The sequence below is a fragment of the Ctenopharyngodon idella genome, chromosome 23 (assembly GCF_019924925.1).
Source record: "Ctenopharyngodon idella isolate HZGC_01 chromosome 23, HZGC01, whole genome shotgun sequence".
In the NCBI taxonomy this organism is placed as follows: Eukaryota; Metazoa; Chordata; class Actinopteri; order Cypriniformes; family Xenocyprididae; genus Ctenopharyngodon; species Ctenopharyngodon idella.
In genome coordinates this window covers 21,704,206-21,721,694 of record NC_067242.1, presented here as the reverse complement: position 1 = coordinate 21,721,694, position 17,489 = coordinate 21,704,206, and the positions used below count along the sequence as shown (strand labels likewise).

Below are 17,489 nucleotides of genomic sequence, written 5' to 3'. Positions count from 1 at the left end.
GAACGGGAACGGTGCCCGATTCGGATCTGGAGATGATGGCTATGCTTTCCCGGGCCGCCAACTGGGTCAGGCTCATATGGAATCCTCCACCTTGTCCCGAGTCCTCGCGGTTGGATGATTGGTATCGCGGGGTGGCGCGTGCTGGTTCTCAGCCACCCACCCTGGTTCCATTCTTCCCGGAGGTGCATGAAGAACTCACCGGTACGTGGACGGCACCTTTTACTGCCCAAAACCATTCTGGTGGGTCCTACGTGCAACCCCCCTGTTTAGCGGGCTGTTGCTATGCAACTGTGCCCTAACTCCACCTGGCGGGGGGAGCCGTCTCTCCCTTCCCAGGCCTATAAGCACTCGTCAGATCTTACCAGGCCTGTGGGGAAGCCGCTTCCGCCTTACACGCTATGGCATTGTTGCAAGTCCATCAAGCCAAAGCACTGAAGGACCTGCACAAGGGTGGTCATGATCATGAGTTCTTCAGGAGCTTCGTGCCACGACGGACCTCGCGCTTCATGCGGCGAAGGTTACGGCGCGGTCAGTGGGTCGTGTGATATAAGTTGTGCGAACACAGGGACCTGGTGCTCAGTCACCTCAGCCAGTTGGGCCTTCAGGTCAACTGGGAAAAGAGCAAACTCTCCCCTGTGCAGAGGATCCCTTTTCTCAGTATGGAGTTGGATTCGGTCGAACAGACGGCACGCCTCACAGAAGAACATGCTCAGTCGGTGTTGAACTGCTTGAATATGTTCAAAGGCAGGACAGCGATCCCACTGAAATTCTTACAGAGGCTCCTGGGGCATATGGCAGCCACAGCGGCAGTAATCCCGCTCAGTTTGCGAGTCCCGAGATGGGCGTGGCAACGTGGCATGTACCGAGTGGCAATCACTCCGGAATGCCACCAAGCCTTCAGCCCGTGGTCGGACCCCTTGTTTCTTCGGGTAGGAGTGCCCCTAGAGCAGGTGTCCCGGCATGCTGTGGTATTCACAGATGCCTCTGCCACCGGCTGGGATACCATGTACAACAGGCATGCAGTTTCAGGGGTGTGGATGGGCCCCCAGCTGCATTGGCACATCAACTGCCTCAAGTTGCTAGCAGTACGTCTTTCCCTGAGCCACCTGAGCCGTTACAGGGCAAGAATGTGCTGGTCTGCACTGCACTGCAACACTGCAACTGTTGCATACATCAACTGTCAGGGTGGTCTACGCTCCCGTCGCATGTCGCAACTCGCCCGCCATCTCCTCCTTTGGAGTCAGAAGCATCTGAGGTCGCTTCGCGCCATTCATGTCCCCGGTGTGCTCAACCGTGTGGCAGACGAGCTCTCACGAGCTGCGCTGCCAGGAGAGTGGCGACTTCACCCCCAGGTGGTCCAGCTGATTTGGAGAGAGTTTGGAGAGGCTCAGGTAGACCTGTTTGCCTCCCCAGAAACCTCCCATTGCCAGCTGTTTTACTCCTTGTCCGAGGGAACACTTGGTACAGATGCACGGCGCACAGCTGGCCCCAGGGCCTTCGTAAATATGCGTTTCATGACAGCCCCTCCCTGGCGCATTCCTCTGAGGAAGGACCTTCTTTCTCAGAGACAGGGCACACTTTGGCACCCGCTTCCAGACCTCTGGAAACTCCATGTCTGATCCCTGGATGGGACGCAAAGGTTCTAGATGACTTAAAATCCTGAGGTACTTAACACCATCACTTTGGCACGTGCACCGTCTACAAGACGGGTTTACACCTTGAAGTGGAACCTGTTCGTCGAGTGGTGCTCTTCTCGAGAAGAAGACCCCCGAAGATGTTCAATCAGAGTCGTGCTTTCATTCTTGCAGCAAGGGTTGGAGCGTAGGCTGTCTCCCTCCACCCTCAAAGTTCATGCTGCTGCAATATCCGCATACCACGACCACATCGATGGCAAGTCTGTTGGTAAGCACGACCTGGTCGTCAGGTTCCTTAGGGGGGTGAGACGGTTAAATTCTCCTCAACCCCCCCCTCCATACCCTCTTGGGACCTTGCTCTAGTGCTTCGAGCACTCCAGAATGCTCCCTTTGAGCCCTTGCAGTCAGCAGACTTAAAGATTCTGTCTATGAAGACTTTGCTGCTGGTTGCATTGGCCTCCATCAAGAGGGTAGGGGACCTGCAGGCATTTTCGGTCGACGAATTATGCCTAGAGTTCGAGCCGGTTGACGGCCACATGGTACTGAGACCCCGGCCTGGCTATGTGCCCAAGGTTCCTACCACTCCCTTCAGGGACCAGGTAGTGAGCCTGCAAGCGCTGCCCCCGGAGGAGGCAGATCCAGCCCTGGCTTTGCTCTGTCCAGTCCGCGTTTTGCGACTGTACATAGACAGAACTCAAAGCCTCAGGACCTCAGACCAGCTCTTTGTCTGTTACGGAGGCCAACAGAAGGGAAAGGCTGTCTCCAAGCAGAGGATGGCCCACTGGATAGTGGATGCCATCGCCTTGGTTTACCAAACACAAGGCGTGCCCTGCCCGCTCAGGTTGCATGCTCATTCTACGAGAGGTGTTGCATCCTCCTGGGCGCTGGCTCGTGGAGCCTCGCTGACAGATATTTGTAGAGCTGCGGGCTGGGCGACACCTAAGATGTTCGCTAGATTCTATAGCCTTCGTGTCGAGCCGGTCTCCTCCCGTGTTCTCACCTCAACCAGTCAGAGGCACGGAGAGGCCCCGGCTTAGTGTCGGCTTGCTGCTCTTCATGCACTCATTGCTCCAGAGAGTCCCTACAAGGCAGACCCTGTTGAGTCCTCCGATTTCCTTCAGCAGCCAGACGTAGCGGAGTGTCTGACGACTGGCCTATACTCCGTTGTATCCTTAAGAACCGGATTTAGTTCCAGTGAAAGGGTACGCTTTCCCAGTGTTATCCAATAGTCTCACTGAATAGGTTTTTTGGGGAACAGCAGTGATCGACACTCTCTTAGCCCAGCCCCACTGTCCTTAGGCAAAGGGGTACAGGAGGCTTGCACAGAGCGCTGGAAGGGGGCAGCTCCTGTGGCACTTTAGTAGGGATTCCTATTCGTCGGTCTGTCTGACATACGTCGAACATGACCGACTGAATGGGAACGTCTCGGTTACAAAGGTAACCCTCGTTCCCTGAAGGAGGGAACGGAGACGTACGTCCCGTCGCCATAGCCGCTAGACCCCGCTGAGGCTGCCGCCTAACCTGTTTGGCTCCTCAGCGAAAACCTAAAGATGCAATGCACCTGCTGCTCATTAAATACCCGCGCTGTGAAGCGAGCAGCTGCTGCATATGATTGCATGCCAATGTGCATTGGCTCATTTTAGTTACACTCGAAGCAGATTTGTCTGTTTAGCGAGATTCCTATTCGTCGGTCTGTCCGACGTACGTCTACGTTCCCTCCTTCAGGGAACGAGGTTTACCTTTGTAACCTAGACGTTTTTGAGGAAAACAACAGGATTTTTCTCCATATAGTGGACTTCACCAGGGTTCAACGGGTTAAAGGTCCAAATTGCAGTTTCAATGCAGCTTCAAAGTGCTCTACACGATCCCAGCCGAAGGAATAAGGGTCTTATCTAGTGAAATGATCGGTCATTTTCTAAAAAAAATTTAATTTATATATTTTTTAACCACAAACGCTAGTCTTGCACTGCTCTGCAATGCACCACGCATTACATAATCATGTCGGAAAGGTCACGGCAGTAGGCGGAAGTACTGCGGTAGGGCGAAAAACTCCATCTCGTTTTATCCTCCAACTTCAAAATTGTCGAACATCGTTGTTTTACCTTTTTTGTAAAGGCCGTTTGACTTTAGTCTTTGCACGTTCACTTTGTAGACACTGGATCGATACTTCCGCTTACAACGTGACCTTTCCAACATGATTACGTAATATGTGGCGCATTGCAGAGCAGTGCAAGATGAGCATTTGTGGCTGAAAAGTATTCATTTTTTAAATAAAATTTTTTAGAAAATAACTGACCGTTTCAGTAGACACAACCCTTATTCCTCATCTGGGATTGTGTAGAGCCCTTTGGAGCTGCATTGAAACTGCAATTTGGACCTTCAACCCTTTGAACCCTGGTGAAGTCCACTATATGGAGAAAAATCCTGGAATGTTTTCCTCAAAAACCTTAATTTCTTTTTGACTGAAGAAAGAAAGACATAAACATCTTGGATGACATGGGGGTGAGTAAATTATCAGGAAATTTAATTCTGAAATGAACTAATCCTTTACCTAATCAGAATCAAGTATTCAAGAGAGCGGTGTAATAATAAATATCATTGAGTATTCACTTGCTTGGTAAAAGTGGATTTTTTCCCCTTTGGGTATTCTTCCTTTAAAACTTTAAATCTGGTACTAATCTTTAAAACTGGATTTTTAAGACCATGAAAGACCATAAGACTATGCTTTGTTCTGCTGTGTAAAATATTCTTCAGTAAGAAATGCAGCCATTGTGTTTCATCTCAAACAATTGTTTATTATTAATTATTATGGTACAAATTAATGTGACAGACTTGAAGCTGTTAAGAAATACACAAAGTGCAGCTTAACTGACCGAACAGATATTGCTCTATATAATACATACAGTTTTCAGTCTATAAAATTTAAAGCATCCTTAGCAGGTTAAACAGCTTTGGTTTCGAGGTCTTGAGAGTAATAACAACGTTAACGTTTCAAACTCGACTGTGTGTCTGTTTGTGTGTGTGTGTGTGTTCTTCAATAAATCTCAAAAGGTTTTCCATCATCTTTAGAAAACAATTGAGTTGAACAACAAAGTTTTCTTTGTTCCCCATTTATACAGGGCAATTCCAGGCAATCAAACTCAAAAATGTATCTTACATAGTGAAAGGAGTTAAACAAACATAATACAGAAACTAAACAATAAAAAAGAACAAAGTCATGTAACAATGTCTGTTCTATACACGTGACCCTGGAAAGCACATCGTAAAGAAAAGCAGGTGAGAATCAATCTATGACGGTCATAAAAACTACTTACAAACATATACACAAGTCCTTTATGTATTGTTGTGAACCTCTGCAGAAAGGAATCATGTTATGACAATGCTCACTACTTAGCAGGACAGTGCTGAGGTAATTTTAATGATATACTCCATTTAATCAATTTTCTTCAATCAGTTACATATTTCAAGATTGTCAACGACATTTAGCCATTTCTCTGTACAATGTGCATATAACTATTGAGCTTTGGTCCAGCATTGAAAAGATGAGCAAAGGCAGAACGTAGATTCTCGTCTCTTGGTTTTAATTTTTGGTTACAGCTTTGTTTCGTAAGCCTGTATACCTTAAGACGTCCTGTCTCTGCAACCACACAAAGATGCCATGCTTCTGAATTCATGAAAATGAACGAGCTGGGGGAATGTCATATTATACAATATGAGTTGAGTTAATGTAATTAGACAGCTCTTTTAATGTGAGTCAATATATCGGTTACGTAGCTGTCAGAAGCCGGACAATTTTCTGTAACTTTAATTATATCAAATGTCCATCGTGATGTACTACATTTGCATAAATACCTCATAAGATTTTCTTTGTTCTTGCCATTTTCTGTTCATTGCTGATGGACAGATAGACTGAATTAAATAGCAAAATTTTATAGGAAGGAATATCAACAGTATCGTTACTAAGTAGTTTTTAGCAACTTTTTATAACTGTGTTTGAGTTAAATATTTAAATGCCATACAGCTAATTCCAAAACATTTTTTTTCTTTAATGTTGCAGGAAAAAAATACTTCAATTTTTCTGTAAACTGAGACCTTTTTTATTTTTAGTGATAATAATATAAGAATTATACAAAAAAAGGATAAAAAAAAGAGACAAGAAAATAATTCATAAAATGTACTGTAAATGTAATACTGTAAATGTAAATATGATAGGGTTTGTAGGATGGTGCAGTATTTGGGAGAATGAATTCTTAAATCTATATTAAGGTTTATATTCAGTAAAATGTTTGGCTTCCATCAAATGTCCAACATTAGCATTTTCCAGTTCTTTCTTCCATCTGACAGACACAATGGAGTTCTTGCACAAAAAAAAAAAAAAAAACAAACCCTTAAGCACCAAAAATGAAAAAGACACGATGACAAAAGATAACTTGCATAACCCATGTGAAATTCATCTCATTGAAATCTTTATATGTATATATACATTTTTAGTTGAGTGTGACAAAAATAAAAACATCCGATCACATGAAGAGAATAAAATGGTTTGAGAAAGGCCAAGGTATGACAACAATGTCCTTGTTCTTTGGCTAGGAGGCTTTGGCAACACCGTAAAATAGCTTTAATCACAGCTGCAACAAATGTGGATATCTATGGTATGTTCACTGAGAATCTCTTTGCAAAATATTCCTCCCAAGTGCAGTCTTTTATGAAGGATGCCTTAATGTTTATGAACAGAGTGAGATGACACAGTGGACGATGGCCTTACGGACAGCAGAAATGTGACAATTTTGAAATAAACTATTTTTGGAACTTGTGATTTCAGTTTGGTGACAGATTACCAGAAATATTTACATAAAACCCAAGAGATAAAATAAGACAAAGATTCAATGTCACACCCACCAACCCCATCACACAAATCTTTTTCTTTCTTTCTTTCTTTCTTTCTTTCTTTCTTTTTTTCTCCATTCCCCCCCCCCCCCCCCAGTAAAAATGTAAAAATGTAAAACACATTTACAATTAAAAAACCTCAGGAATCAGATGCAACAAACTTTGGTAAGTAGTTTCTTCACCATCCTTGATTTAAATATGATCCTTGTTCTTAACTCCTCACAAACTGCTTATGAATCAGTACTTTAACTCTCTTTTTTTCTTGACTTTTTTGGTTTTTGCTTTTGTGATGATAACACTGACAATATTTCTTTTTGCCTTTGTCGCCAGTTCATCCAGTCGATGATGCATCGGATACTAATTGTCCAGGTTTAAGTCCACAACATCAGAAGTTTCACCATCGGTGCATGTCGAGCTAAGGATGTTCCTCCATATTATCGACCAGAGGGTCCATTGGTGCGACCGGCCCGAGCTCGGGCTGTTTCAGCCTCTTAATAGTGTTTTTCAATGCTTGCCTCTTATTGCAGAACCAGACGCGCACCACCTCGCGATCGTAGTTCAGTTTCTCAGCGATTTCGGTCATCTCCTGACCGGAGGGGTGAGTATTCTTCTCGAAGTGACTGTTGAGGATTTCCAGAGCCTGTGGCGTGAAAGAGGTCCGCCGTTTGCGCTTTTTGGAGGGCTCGCTGCCGATAAACTCGGTCAGGTTCTGCATACCGGAGCGATGGCGGGCTTCCGCCTCGGCCATCCAGCGCTCCAGCACAGGCTTAATCTTCTGGGCGCTTTTTGGGGTGATGTCCAACTTCTCGAACCTGGCAGGATATAAAAGGCCAGGGTTCAGTTTGCCTGTCAGACTGCTAGCTATAGTGTTCTCTTGGGCTTCCTGTGGTAGGAAAAAGTGGCTTCTCAGGATGGTGTGTCTGGGGGAGAATTGAGAGAGAACAAGCTTACTTCAAGTGCCCAGACTGGGCAAGGGGTGTCCTGTCTGACCAAATTGGCCAGAAGGGGTCTCTTGGTCCAAGCCGCCAATGGGACAGAGAGTTTCATGGCCTCTACTACATTGCTTCAGCTGTTGTGTGCTGGAAATCAAATGAATCTAAGCCCAAAGAGCTAGTTTGTGCACTCCAGTACATCAAATGTTCCTTCATAGATGCTTTTGTTGACTCTCTGTACCCATGACGCATTGAACCAAGAGGACTCTTCCACAGGCCGGTCCAAATACAAGCAAGCACCTGACTGATATCATAAAGAATGAATTCATTTATTGGCCTTGCATTTTTCTTCTCTAGCTCCTCTGTACAATCAAAGCCACAAGATGGCATCACATATGATTAGGAATTCTCTTTTCGTGAGAGATTTTAATACATATTGTCAAATGGATAACACAAGCATGCAATAAAACATTAAAAGCATTACTAATTCACAAATGGTTTAAATTATTCACTCAAATGCACACACATTTTAATACACTTCTAAAACTTCTCCGTCTTCCTCAAGCAACCCTGATGCTCATTTAATGTTTAATGCTAATACATTTCACCTTCACTTTTGAATATGTCTGCAAGTTTATGGGGTCTCCAGGGAGGTAAATCAGTCTAATATTTAGGTCTTGGCTATTGCTGTAGAAACTTTGCTTTCTGAACAAAAACAATAATGGAAAATTTGTCAAGGTAACTAGTTTTACACTTGTTTAAACTAAGAAAAAACAGCTAAATTTCCCATAGCAGCCACTTGAGCTGCAAGAAAGACATGCCTGGTAAAAGTTTAGTACGTTATGTGGCTCTTTATTTGGGGCTCCACTGAATTATAGGAATTGTTTTGAATATATTTTGAATAGTTATAGTCTGGATAGATACAAGCTGTTCATCTGTCTCTAAAGCAGTAAAAACTGGTGGGTCACAACCTTAAAAACAGGTCTGTTGTGAAAGAAACTAACCATATAATTGTGCAAATTAAAGTATGAATTATTTTATAAATATAAATTATTGTTATTTTACATTATTATTTAGAATTACATTATACTGTATCACTGTAAAAAATGATCATGATTTTAATGGTAAAAGTCTGTAAAAATGCTACGGTAAAAACAGTTAATTGGTTTACAGAAAGTTTCCGTACTATATAAAGTGATAACTGTAATAGATTTAACGGTACATTTAATGTAATTAAATTAATGTAATTAATTGCTACCGTATTTTTTACGGTAAAGTTCTGGCAACCACAGCTGCCATTTTTTACCGTAATTTTTTACGGGGATTTTTATGACAGTGTGTGTGTGTGTGTATATATATATATATATAAATATGTATGTATGTATGTATATATGTATATATATATATATATATATATATATATATATTGTTGAGCCATGTTAAGAAAAATGTGGTGTATCTCTACTGGATGTTCAATTTAAAATCTGAAGTAAAACCCATTGAGAAGCACTGATACTGATCTACAGCCATTATAACCAGCTACAGAATATATAGTTACAGAAGATCCATAAAAAGAGCTTTTGTCTCCAATGACTCCACTGAACGTGGAGATTGCCAGGTGTGTCTCGCACCAGCTTTAATGGAGAGATGTTTCAGCGAGTTCCCTGACCTGCGCTCCTATCCAACACATGGACATCTGTCAGGCAGACAGAGAAAAGCCCAGCTGAGAGAGGGGAGAGAGGTGAACTACTGCTCTCTGAAACAACACACAGTCTCTCTTGGTCCTGAACTCCTGGACAGGCTCCTGTGAGGAGGCCTTTGATGGAATCTTAACTGGCATTTGAAAAGACGCCTGAAGCGGGGGCAAAGGCCCTCGCTCTCCCAGGTTCTCAAACGAAAAGACGTTTTTTCAGCACGGAGATGAGTGACAGCACCCTGTTAAAGCCAACTGAGCAGGAAACAATACAGAAGTTCAGGCATATTGAGATGCCAACTTATTTATTAAGTCATGTATTATTTAATTTCTTAATTTTAGACCCTGTTAACTGCAATAATACCAAAAATAAGTGAAATATTTCAGCTTCTAGTTGGAAACAGTGGGAATAGAATAATGCTAAAGCAGATGGAACAGGAAACAGAATCAACAAAAACCACTTCCTTATCACAGCCATATAAAACTGGGTGGGTTTTAGTAGTGACTACATTATTTTATATTTTAATTTTTTTTTAAGAAAAAAAAAAAAAAGGTGTGTGTATGGGGGAGGGGGTGTATAATTGTAATTGGTCAGTAATTGCTCAATAAATTGACAATAATTCAAATCATACATAGTGTCATCGCTATTTCAGAATTTTGATAAGGTTTTGTGCTATTTTGAGATCTGACTTTCAAGCAATATTATAAAAAAAGTCTCTCATGCTGACCTATTTATATCTATTTAGTTTATTTATTTAATCAAAATGCAGTAAAAACATTATTATTGTTAAAATATTATTAGAATTTAGAATTTATTTTTTTATTTTTATATAATTTTCTTGGTAATTTATTCCTGTGATCAAAAAGCTGAATTTTCAGCATCATTACTCCAGTCTTCAGTGTCACATGATCCTTCAGAAATCATTCTAATATGCCGATTTGCTGCTCAAGAAACATTTCTTATTATTATCGATGTTGAGAACAGTTGTGCTGCTTAACATTTTTGTGGAAACCGTGATATATATATATATTTTTTTTTCAGGATTCTTTGATGAATAGAAAGTTCAAAAGAACAGTATTTATTTGAAATAGTAATCTTTTGTAACATTATAAATGTCTTTTTTATTAATTCAATGCATCCTTGCTAAATAAAAGTATTCATTTATTTAAAAAAAAATCTTATTGTCCATATGTTTTTGAACCGAAATATATGTATATACACTGTAAAAAGTAATACACTCTATCTACTCAATAAAATTGTAGCAACAGATTACAAACAGTATTATTAATTAAATTCAACATATAAGAATTGAATTAATCAAATTAATTCCTTAAAAGTCAAAAATTTAAAATGTGTAAATTAGCAAACAACATTACAAAAACCACAAACTGACATAAAAAGCAAAGAGTCAAACTGCCAACATAGATCACCATAATGGTGACCAAACATTTTCAATAACATCAACATCAACATCTAAACCTCTGTTAATTCTTGTGTTTCTCTTTCCTTCAGTGATTCTGCTTGTTATCATCAGGTGTCTTCAATGCTGGCAATAAAAAATAAAGAGTTCTTAATTAATCTTTGACGTCTGTCTGTTATTCAGAAATTTTTGTTTAAATTTTACTCGTTTTAAATGGTTGACATTTAAGGAATTAATTTAATTAATCCTAACTCAATTCTATTTGTTGAATTTAATTAATAATATTGCTTGCAATCTGTTTTATGGAGTACATTTTATGGAGTAGATATGGCGTATTACTTTTTACAGTGTAATTTCTGACTCAAATAAGTCATTCATTTAATTGATATAGGTACTAGCTACTGTAATATTTCAAGAATGTTTGAAACAAAATTTCAAAGGTTTGGGCTGAACATTTACTGAATGTATATGTTACAATTCTCTCCTCTCTCCCCATTCAAAAGATGTCTGGAAATGGTTTTTGAGGTGATTAGAGAGGACAGCCTTGAGACAGAATTGAAGCGAAAGGCAATGGGAAAATAGGTGCGATTAAATATATATACAGTCATGTTAAGCAGCTCTTCTGCCCAATTTGTCGTGCAAATTATAGATGGCAGCTTTGCAGCCTGAGACATGAATCATTGATGTGAATCCAGTGTTTCGGTGTGGATTAATGTTGTAAATCCACACGGCTTAAAAGTGGAAAAGCGATTCCCATCTCGCAATTATGTGATGATATGACATCTTATGAGCATCCGTGTGCAACGGTGCATGCAAAAGAGAAACGGCTGTGAACGTGCTGTATAAAATGTAATTTGCCGCACTGAGTATGGTGTATTTAACTGATTTAAACAAATGAGGGAGGCAAATGTTTTTAATAATATGATTTAGATTTTATTATTTTTTATCAAAAGTATTTGCATTCTTAATAATATGTTATTCTCAATAAACTCAGTATGTCAAATATGTATTTTATGATTTCTTCCAATTGATGTCAAATTCTTCACATCAGTCATAAGACATCTGAATTCTCCGGGCTTTAATAATGACCCCTGTCTCTGATCAGTTTGACGATGCACCTTTTTGATTGTTCAGACGAACCAATAATGCTTTTTTCCGCTGTGAACTATGAGATCGGACAAGATAGAGACATCTGTCAGGCCGAGTTTGACTGAGCAAAGAATACAAGAGCCCCAAGAGCTCACACACTCACAAGCGAAAGCACATTCACCTCTTTCCCCTCTTGTCTCTGCTGATGTTAACTAAACTAAAGCATGTGAAGTCTGCCTTTAAAGCCAAAAACACTCTGCACACTGTCATGTCCAATGTCATACAAATGAACAAATAATGAAAAAAAAAATCCCCCTTCTTTTCTGACGAGATGAAAGGATGCATATAGAGAAAAAACATCACATCACCTGTTTATTTTGGAAACTAATGGCTTTTAATGTATGCTATAAATATCTAAATAATGCATGCGGCTAAATATTTCATGCAGGATTTTTAAGACTTTCTGCACTAGTTTGAAGCTTCATAAGGAATTCCCTCACTCTCCCTCCACCGAGCAATTTCAGGTTTTATCGGTCGCTCGTTGCTGATATGATGAAATTTTAAAAAGCGTGCGACAGCGGCATGTCAGATAAACACAAGTGTCTCATCAAACGAACTATAAGCCTTTTACAATCCGCTGCATTAAAATGAAATGGAAACACTGACTGAACTGTAAACCTTAATGCGACACATGGAGACATTGTGCGGTTAAGTAAGAGTTCATTCAAACAATTACATTTTATGTTGAGAGGTAATTATGTGTGGCAGTGTGTGTGTTGTGTTTTTATTATTTAGAGTATTGTTCATATTGCTTATTTTGTACTTTTGTTGAATAGGGCATGTGTTCAATAACGTTTTTAGAGTATTAAAGGTACAAATCCCATGTTTTTGTTGTGAGAAGTATTATAAATGTTAGATATACTGATAGCAATTTATTACACAATTCAAATAATACATGGTAACACTTTATTTCGATGGTCCATTTTAGACATTCTACATTCTAACTATAAGTAACTACATGTCAACTACCAGTCATTAGATTATTAGTAGACTGTCTGCTTAATGCAGTATCTCACAAAAGTGAGTACACCCCTCACATTTCAGCAGCTATTTTAGTATATCTTCTTAAGGGACAATAATATAGAAATGAAACTTGGATATATTTTAGAGTAGTCAATGTGCTGCTTGTATAGCAGTATAGATTTACTGTCCTCTGAAAATAACTTAACATACAGCCATTATTGTCAAAATAGCTGGCAACAAAAGTGAGTACACCCTAAGTGATAACAGTTGTATATCGTTTAACCATGCAAAGCCACATGTCCCATTCATCATGTTCATCTTCTTGACAGGACCATACAAATGTGTGTATCTTGTATTAGAGCAGTTAAAATTTGGTGCTTTGAGTACAATTCTCTCATACTGATCACTGGATGTTCAACATGGCACCTCATGGCAAAGAACTCTCTGAGGATTTGAGAATTAGAATAATTTCTCTCAACAAAGATGGACTAGGCTATAAGAAGATCGATAACACCATGAAACTGAGTTACAGCACAGTGGCCAGGGTCATAGAGAGAGGTTTTCCAAGACGGGTTCCACTGGGAACAGGCCAAAGAAGTTGAATCAAAGAAGTTGAGGCCTTGTGCTGTGCGTCAGGTGCAGAAGCTGGCTTCAAAAAAACAGATGCATGAGTGCTGCCAGCATTGCTTTAAAGGTTGCAGAAGCGGAAGGTCAGCTTGTCAGTGCTCAGATCATATGCCGCACACTGCAACAAGTCGGTTTACATGACCGTCGTCCCAGAAGGAAGCCTCTTCTGAAGCTGGCTCACAAGAAAGCCCACAAACAGTTTGCTGAAGACAACCTGTCTAAGAGCATGAATTACTGGAACCCTGTCCTGCGGTCTGATGAGACTAAGATAAACTTGTTTAGCTCAGATGGTGTCCAGCATGTGTGGCGACGCCCTGGTGAGGAGTACCAAGAAAATTGTGTCTTGCCTACAGTCAAGCATGGTGGTGGTAGCATCATGGTCTGGGGCAGCATGATTGCTGCTGGTACTGGGGAGCTCTGCTTTATTGAGGGAAACATGGATTCCAACATGTACTGTGACATTCTGAAGCAGAACATGTTGCCCTCCCTTCAGAAACTGGGCCGAACGGCATGATAATGACCCCAAACACACCGCCAAGATGACAACTGCCTTGCTGAGGAAGCTGAAGGTGATGGAGTGGCCAAGTATGTCTCCAGACTTTTACTCTATTGAGCACCTGTGGGACATCCTCAAGTGGAATGTGGAGAAGCGCCATGTGTCTAACATCCAGCAGCTCCGTGATGTCATTATGGAGGAGTGGAAGAGGATCCCAGCAACAACCTATGCAGCTCTGGTGAATTCCATGCCCAGGAGGATTAAGGCAGTGCTAAATAACAATGGTGCTCACACAAAATATTGACACTTTGGACACAGTTTTGACATGTTTACTTAGGGTGTACACACTTTTGTTACCAGTTATTTAGATAATAATGGCTGTATGTTGAGTTATTTTTAGAGGACAGTAAATCTATACTGCTATACAAGCTGCATATTGTCTACTCTAAAGTATATCCAATTTTAATTTCTATAGTATTGTCCCTTGAGAACATATAATAAAATCTTTGCTGAAATGTGAGGGGTGTACTCACTTTTGTGAGATACTGTATCTGCTAACACTTTATTCTGATGGTTCCCTAACAGACATTCAGCCAACTATAAGTAACTTTGCAACTACATGTCAACTACCAGTCATTAGAGTATTAGTAGACTATCTGCTTAACATCTGGTTACACTTTATTTTGGTGCTCCCCAACAGACATTCAACTGACTACAAGTAACTTTGCAAGTACATGTCAACTTATTCTACTAACCCTAACCCTAACCTAACAGTTTACTACTAACAGTCTACTAGTTGACATGTAGTTGCAAAGTTACTTATAGTTAGCAGAATGTCTAAAGTGGACTATCGAAATGAAGGGCCCTATTTTAACGATCTAAGCGCATGGTCTAAAGCGCACGGCGCAAGTGCAAATAGTAGCAATCTTGCTACTATAACGACGGGAAAATGGTCTAAAAGGGTTGTCCCTATTCTCTTAATGCGTAATAGGTGTGTTTTGGGCGTAGCATGCAATAAACCAATCAGAGTCTCATCTCCCATTCCCTTTAAAATCCAGATATGCTCGTGCCATGGCGGATTTACTACTTACATGGCGGAATTTGCGAGTGGAGAAACTGAACACTTCTCTAGCGAGGAAACGGATCTGCTCATGCGCGAGGTTAAAGTGCACAAGCAGACCATCTACGGGACAAGCCGGATTCCACCAAAGCATTTTAATCTTCATGCACACAATAGTAATCTTTTCAGATTGTAATCCTTTTATTTTTAATATTTGGCATGTTTGTGTGCTGCTGTGTAACAAGCAGAGTGTACGTACATTGTGTACCCGCCTATAGGCGCATAATACTAACGCGCTCTTTAAATAACAAAACAAATATTTTTGCTAGTTTCAGCCCAACGCAGTTATCATTTTCATGTCCTGCACCACGTTGTTTAAACAGCAGTTGCAGTTGCGCCCACAAAAAACACTTGCATCATACCAAATACATTGTTTTAACTTGTATTCAAATTACAGTAGTAAAATTAACAACCAACTTTAATTACCAAAAACATAATATTTACATATTCTTAATTTGTAAACAATTTACATTCATCAAGCTCAACAAGAATTCCCCCCCCCCCTTTAATTTATGTAAAATCAGTTTATCAGTATCTGCAAGTCAATATTTTGACCCAAACAAGTTAGCCTCTTTTTTTTAATTATGATTTTTTAATGATTTTATTTTATTTATTTTTTTTTTTTTACTTCTGAGGTTGAGAGTCGACATTCAGAAAGCAGAGTTTAGGGTCTAATTTTGTACCCTAGATATGGAAAGTGCCTTCTACCATTGATCATGCAGTAATCACACTAGGTTTTGTGCATTTATCCTTTCTTTTCCTATTCTTATTCATGTCTAATAGCACAAGCCTCAAAAGTTTTGTGTGATAAGATATGGCATCCTTTATAAATGTAATCTGACATCACATTTGTCCTAAGTTTAGTGCAAATTGTCCCCTGATGTAAGTCCTAAAATTGGCGCTCCAATGATGATGTTAAATATTTCATTTACTCATGCTACATAATGTCCTAGTTCATGACCAAATGCATGTCATTGTTGTACTGTGGAATACTACCTTTTATTAAAAGTCAAGCCGTCAAGTTCCTTTCAGCTAAATGTCATGTGAATACATAGCAATGGACCTTAGAAATTATTAAGTGCTTAAAGTGCTTCTTGTAATACCACAGCTGATGTATTTTACATTAGTAACTGAATCTTTTCATATAGACAGTGCAAAGATGAGTGGAGACGGGCAAAGACTGGAATAAAATGGATGTACCTGACATATATTGCACATCAGTTATGAATGTTTAGCATTTCTCTTTAACATCTTAATTATTTGTGATTAAATATAAATAGGGTACTACTTTTATGTAAACCTGGGTGACACTAGTGCACAAAGTAGACTACTTTGTTTGCCAGAACAAGTCAAGGTGCCTTTGTAGAAGGTTTCTTTTTCTTTATTATCAAATGTTTTATAGTCTGCTATTATCCGCCGCGGTAAAGTTATCATGCAAACTATCTATCACTCTATCGCTCCCTCTATCTTTATAATTGTTTTTTTTAATAATATAATATAATATAATATAATTTTTTTCAATTTTTAAATGTGTCAGTACACTTTGATCTGTTTGGTGACCTCCATACCTGCAGATGGCAGACTGGCTGTAGGCAGGGCCTTCAGTTGCACTGAGGGCCTGGCCCACCTGAGTTTGAGTCAGACCCAGAGACAGCCGGCGAATTTTAAACGCTTTGGCGAATTCTCGAATCTCCTCCAGGTTTACACCATCCACCTCACTGGGTGCAGTCTGAGGGTCTATAAAACAGAAGAGAAATGAATAAACTCTCCATTCATACTGCTTCATCACCTTGAAACAATGTAATGTTACTCTTAATTGTTGTTTCTTTTGCTATTCTTTTTATACAAAATAATACTGACATTGAAAACCTTCCAGCATTTTCAAGTGTCCGCTTAAAAGATCATTTTCATTTCACTATTTCAATATCTTGCATTCATGATTTTGTTTGACTTATCTTCATTTACATGATCTAATATAACAGGAACATCTTGAGAGTCTTCAGAGACTAAATGCAGAACTGAATACAAGTGCACTACCTTTGTTATAATATGTCTCTGACAAAAATTATTTCAAAATAGCTTCCATTCATCTATTATTACTGTGTATTTTCCAAACATTGACAGATTTTTCTTAAGATATGGTTTCTGATTTACAGGCTTGTATAATGGTATAAGGCTGAATGCCAGTGACAATAAAATTATTAGGCAAGCTAGGAATTACACTTCCCAAATGAATGCTTCTGTGAATAGCATTTTAAAGCGCCTTTCTAGAAGCGATGCATATTTATTTTTATGCCATGTTCTTTCTTTATGTGGACATTTTGCTATGAATGACAGAGGTATGCAGTGCCTCAATTTCAATTTGATTCATTTAGCAGCTTTAGAAATGCACCTCAGGGTCTATAGTTTAAAGATTTTATTTTGTGCATTTTAGTTTAATAAAACCTGATTGGGTATTATACATCACTGCCAGGTGGTCTTACTGCTTACATAAGAAAAATTTGGCCGACTAAATAATTCATGGACGTCATTATGAATGAATTATTAAAAGAATCCATCAGCCATAT

At 39.7% G+C, this 17,489-nt stretch overlaps 1 protein-coding gene across 2 annotated transcripts in view; it reads right to left on the bottom strand.

Moving 5' to 3' along the window:
* Nucleotides 1-6,608: 6,608 nt before the first annotated feature.
* Nucleotides 6,609-17,489, bottom strand: part of pou6f2 (POU class 6 homeobox 2) — a 113,970-nt gene continuing 103,089 nt past the window's right edge. For both annotated transcript variants that reach the window (XM_051882396.1, XM_051882397.1), the window contains 2 exons: nucleotides 16,491-16,659; nucleotides 6,609-7,441 (listed from right to left, as the gene is read on the bottom strand). In XM_051882396.1, coding sequence (XP_051738356.1) covers nucleotides 6,937-7,441; nucleotides 16,491-16,659 — 674 coding nt within the window. In that variant the 3' untranslated portion in view covers nucleotides 6,609-6,936. The remainder of the gene's footprint in view (nucleotides 7,442-16,490; nucleotides 16,660-17,489) is intronic.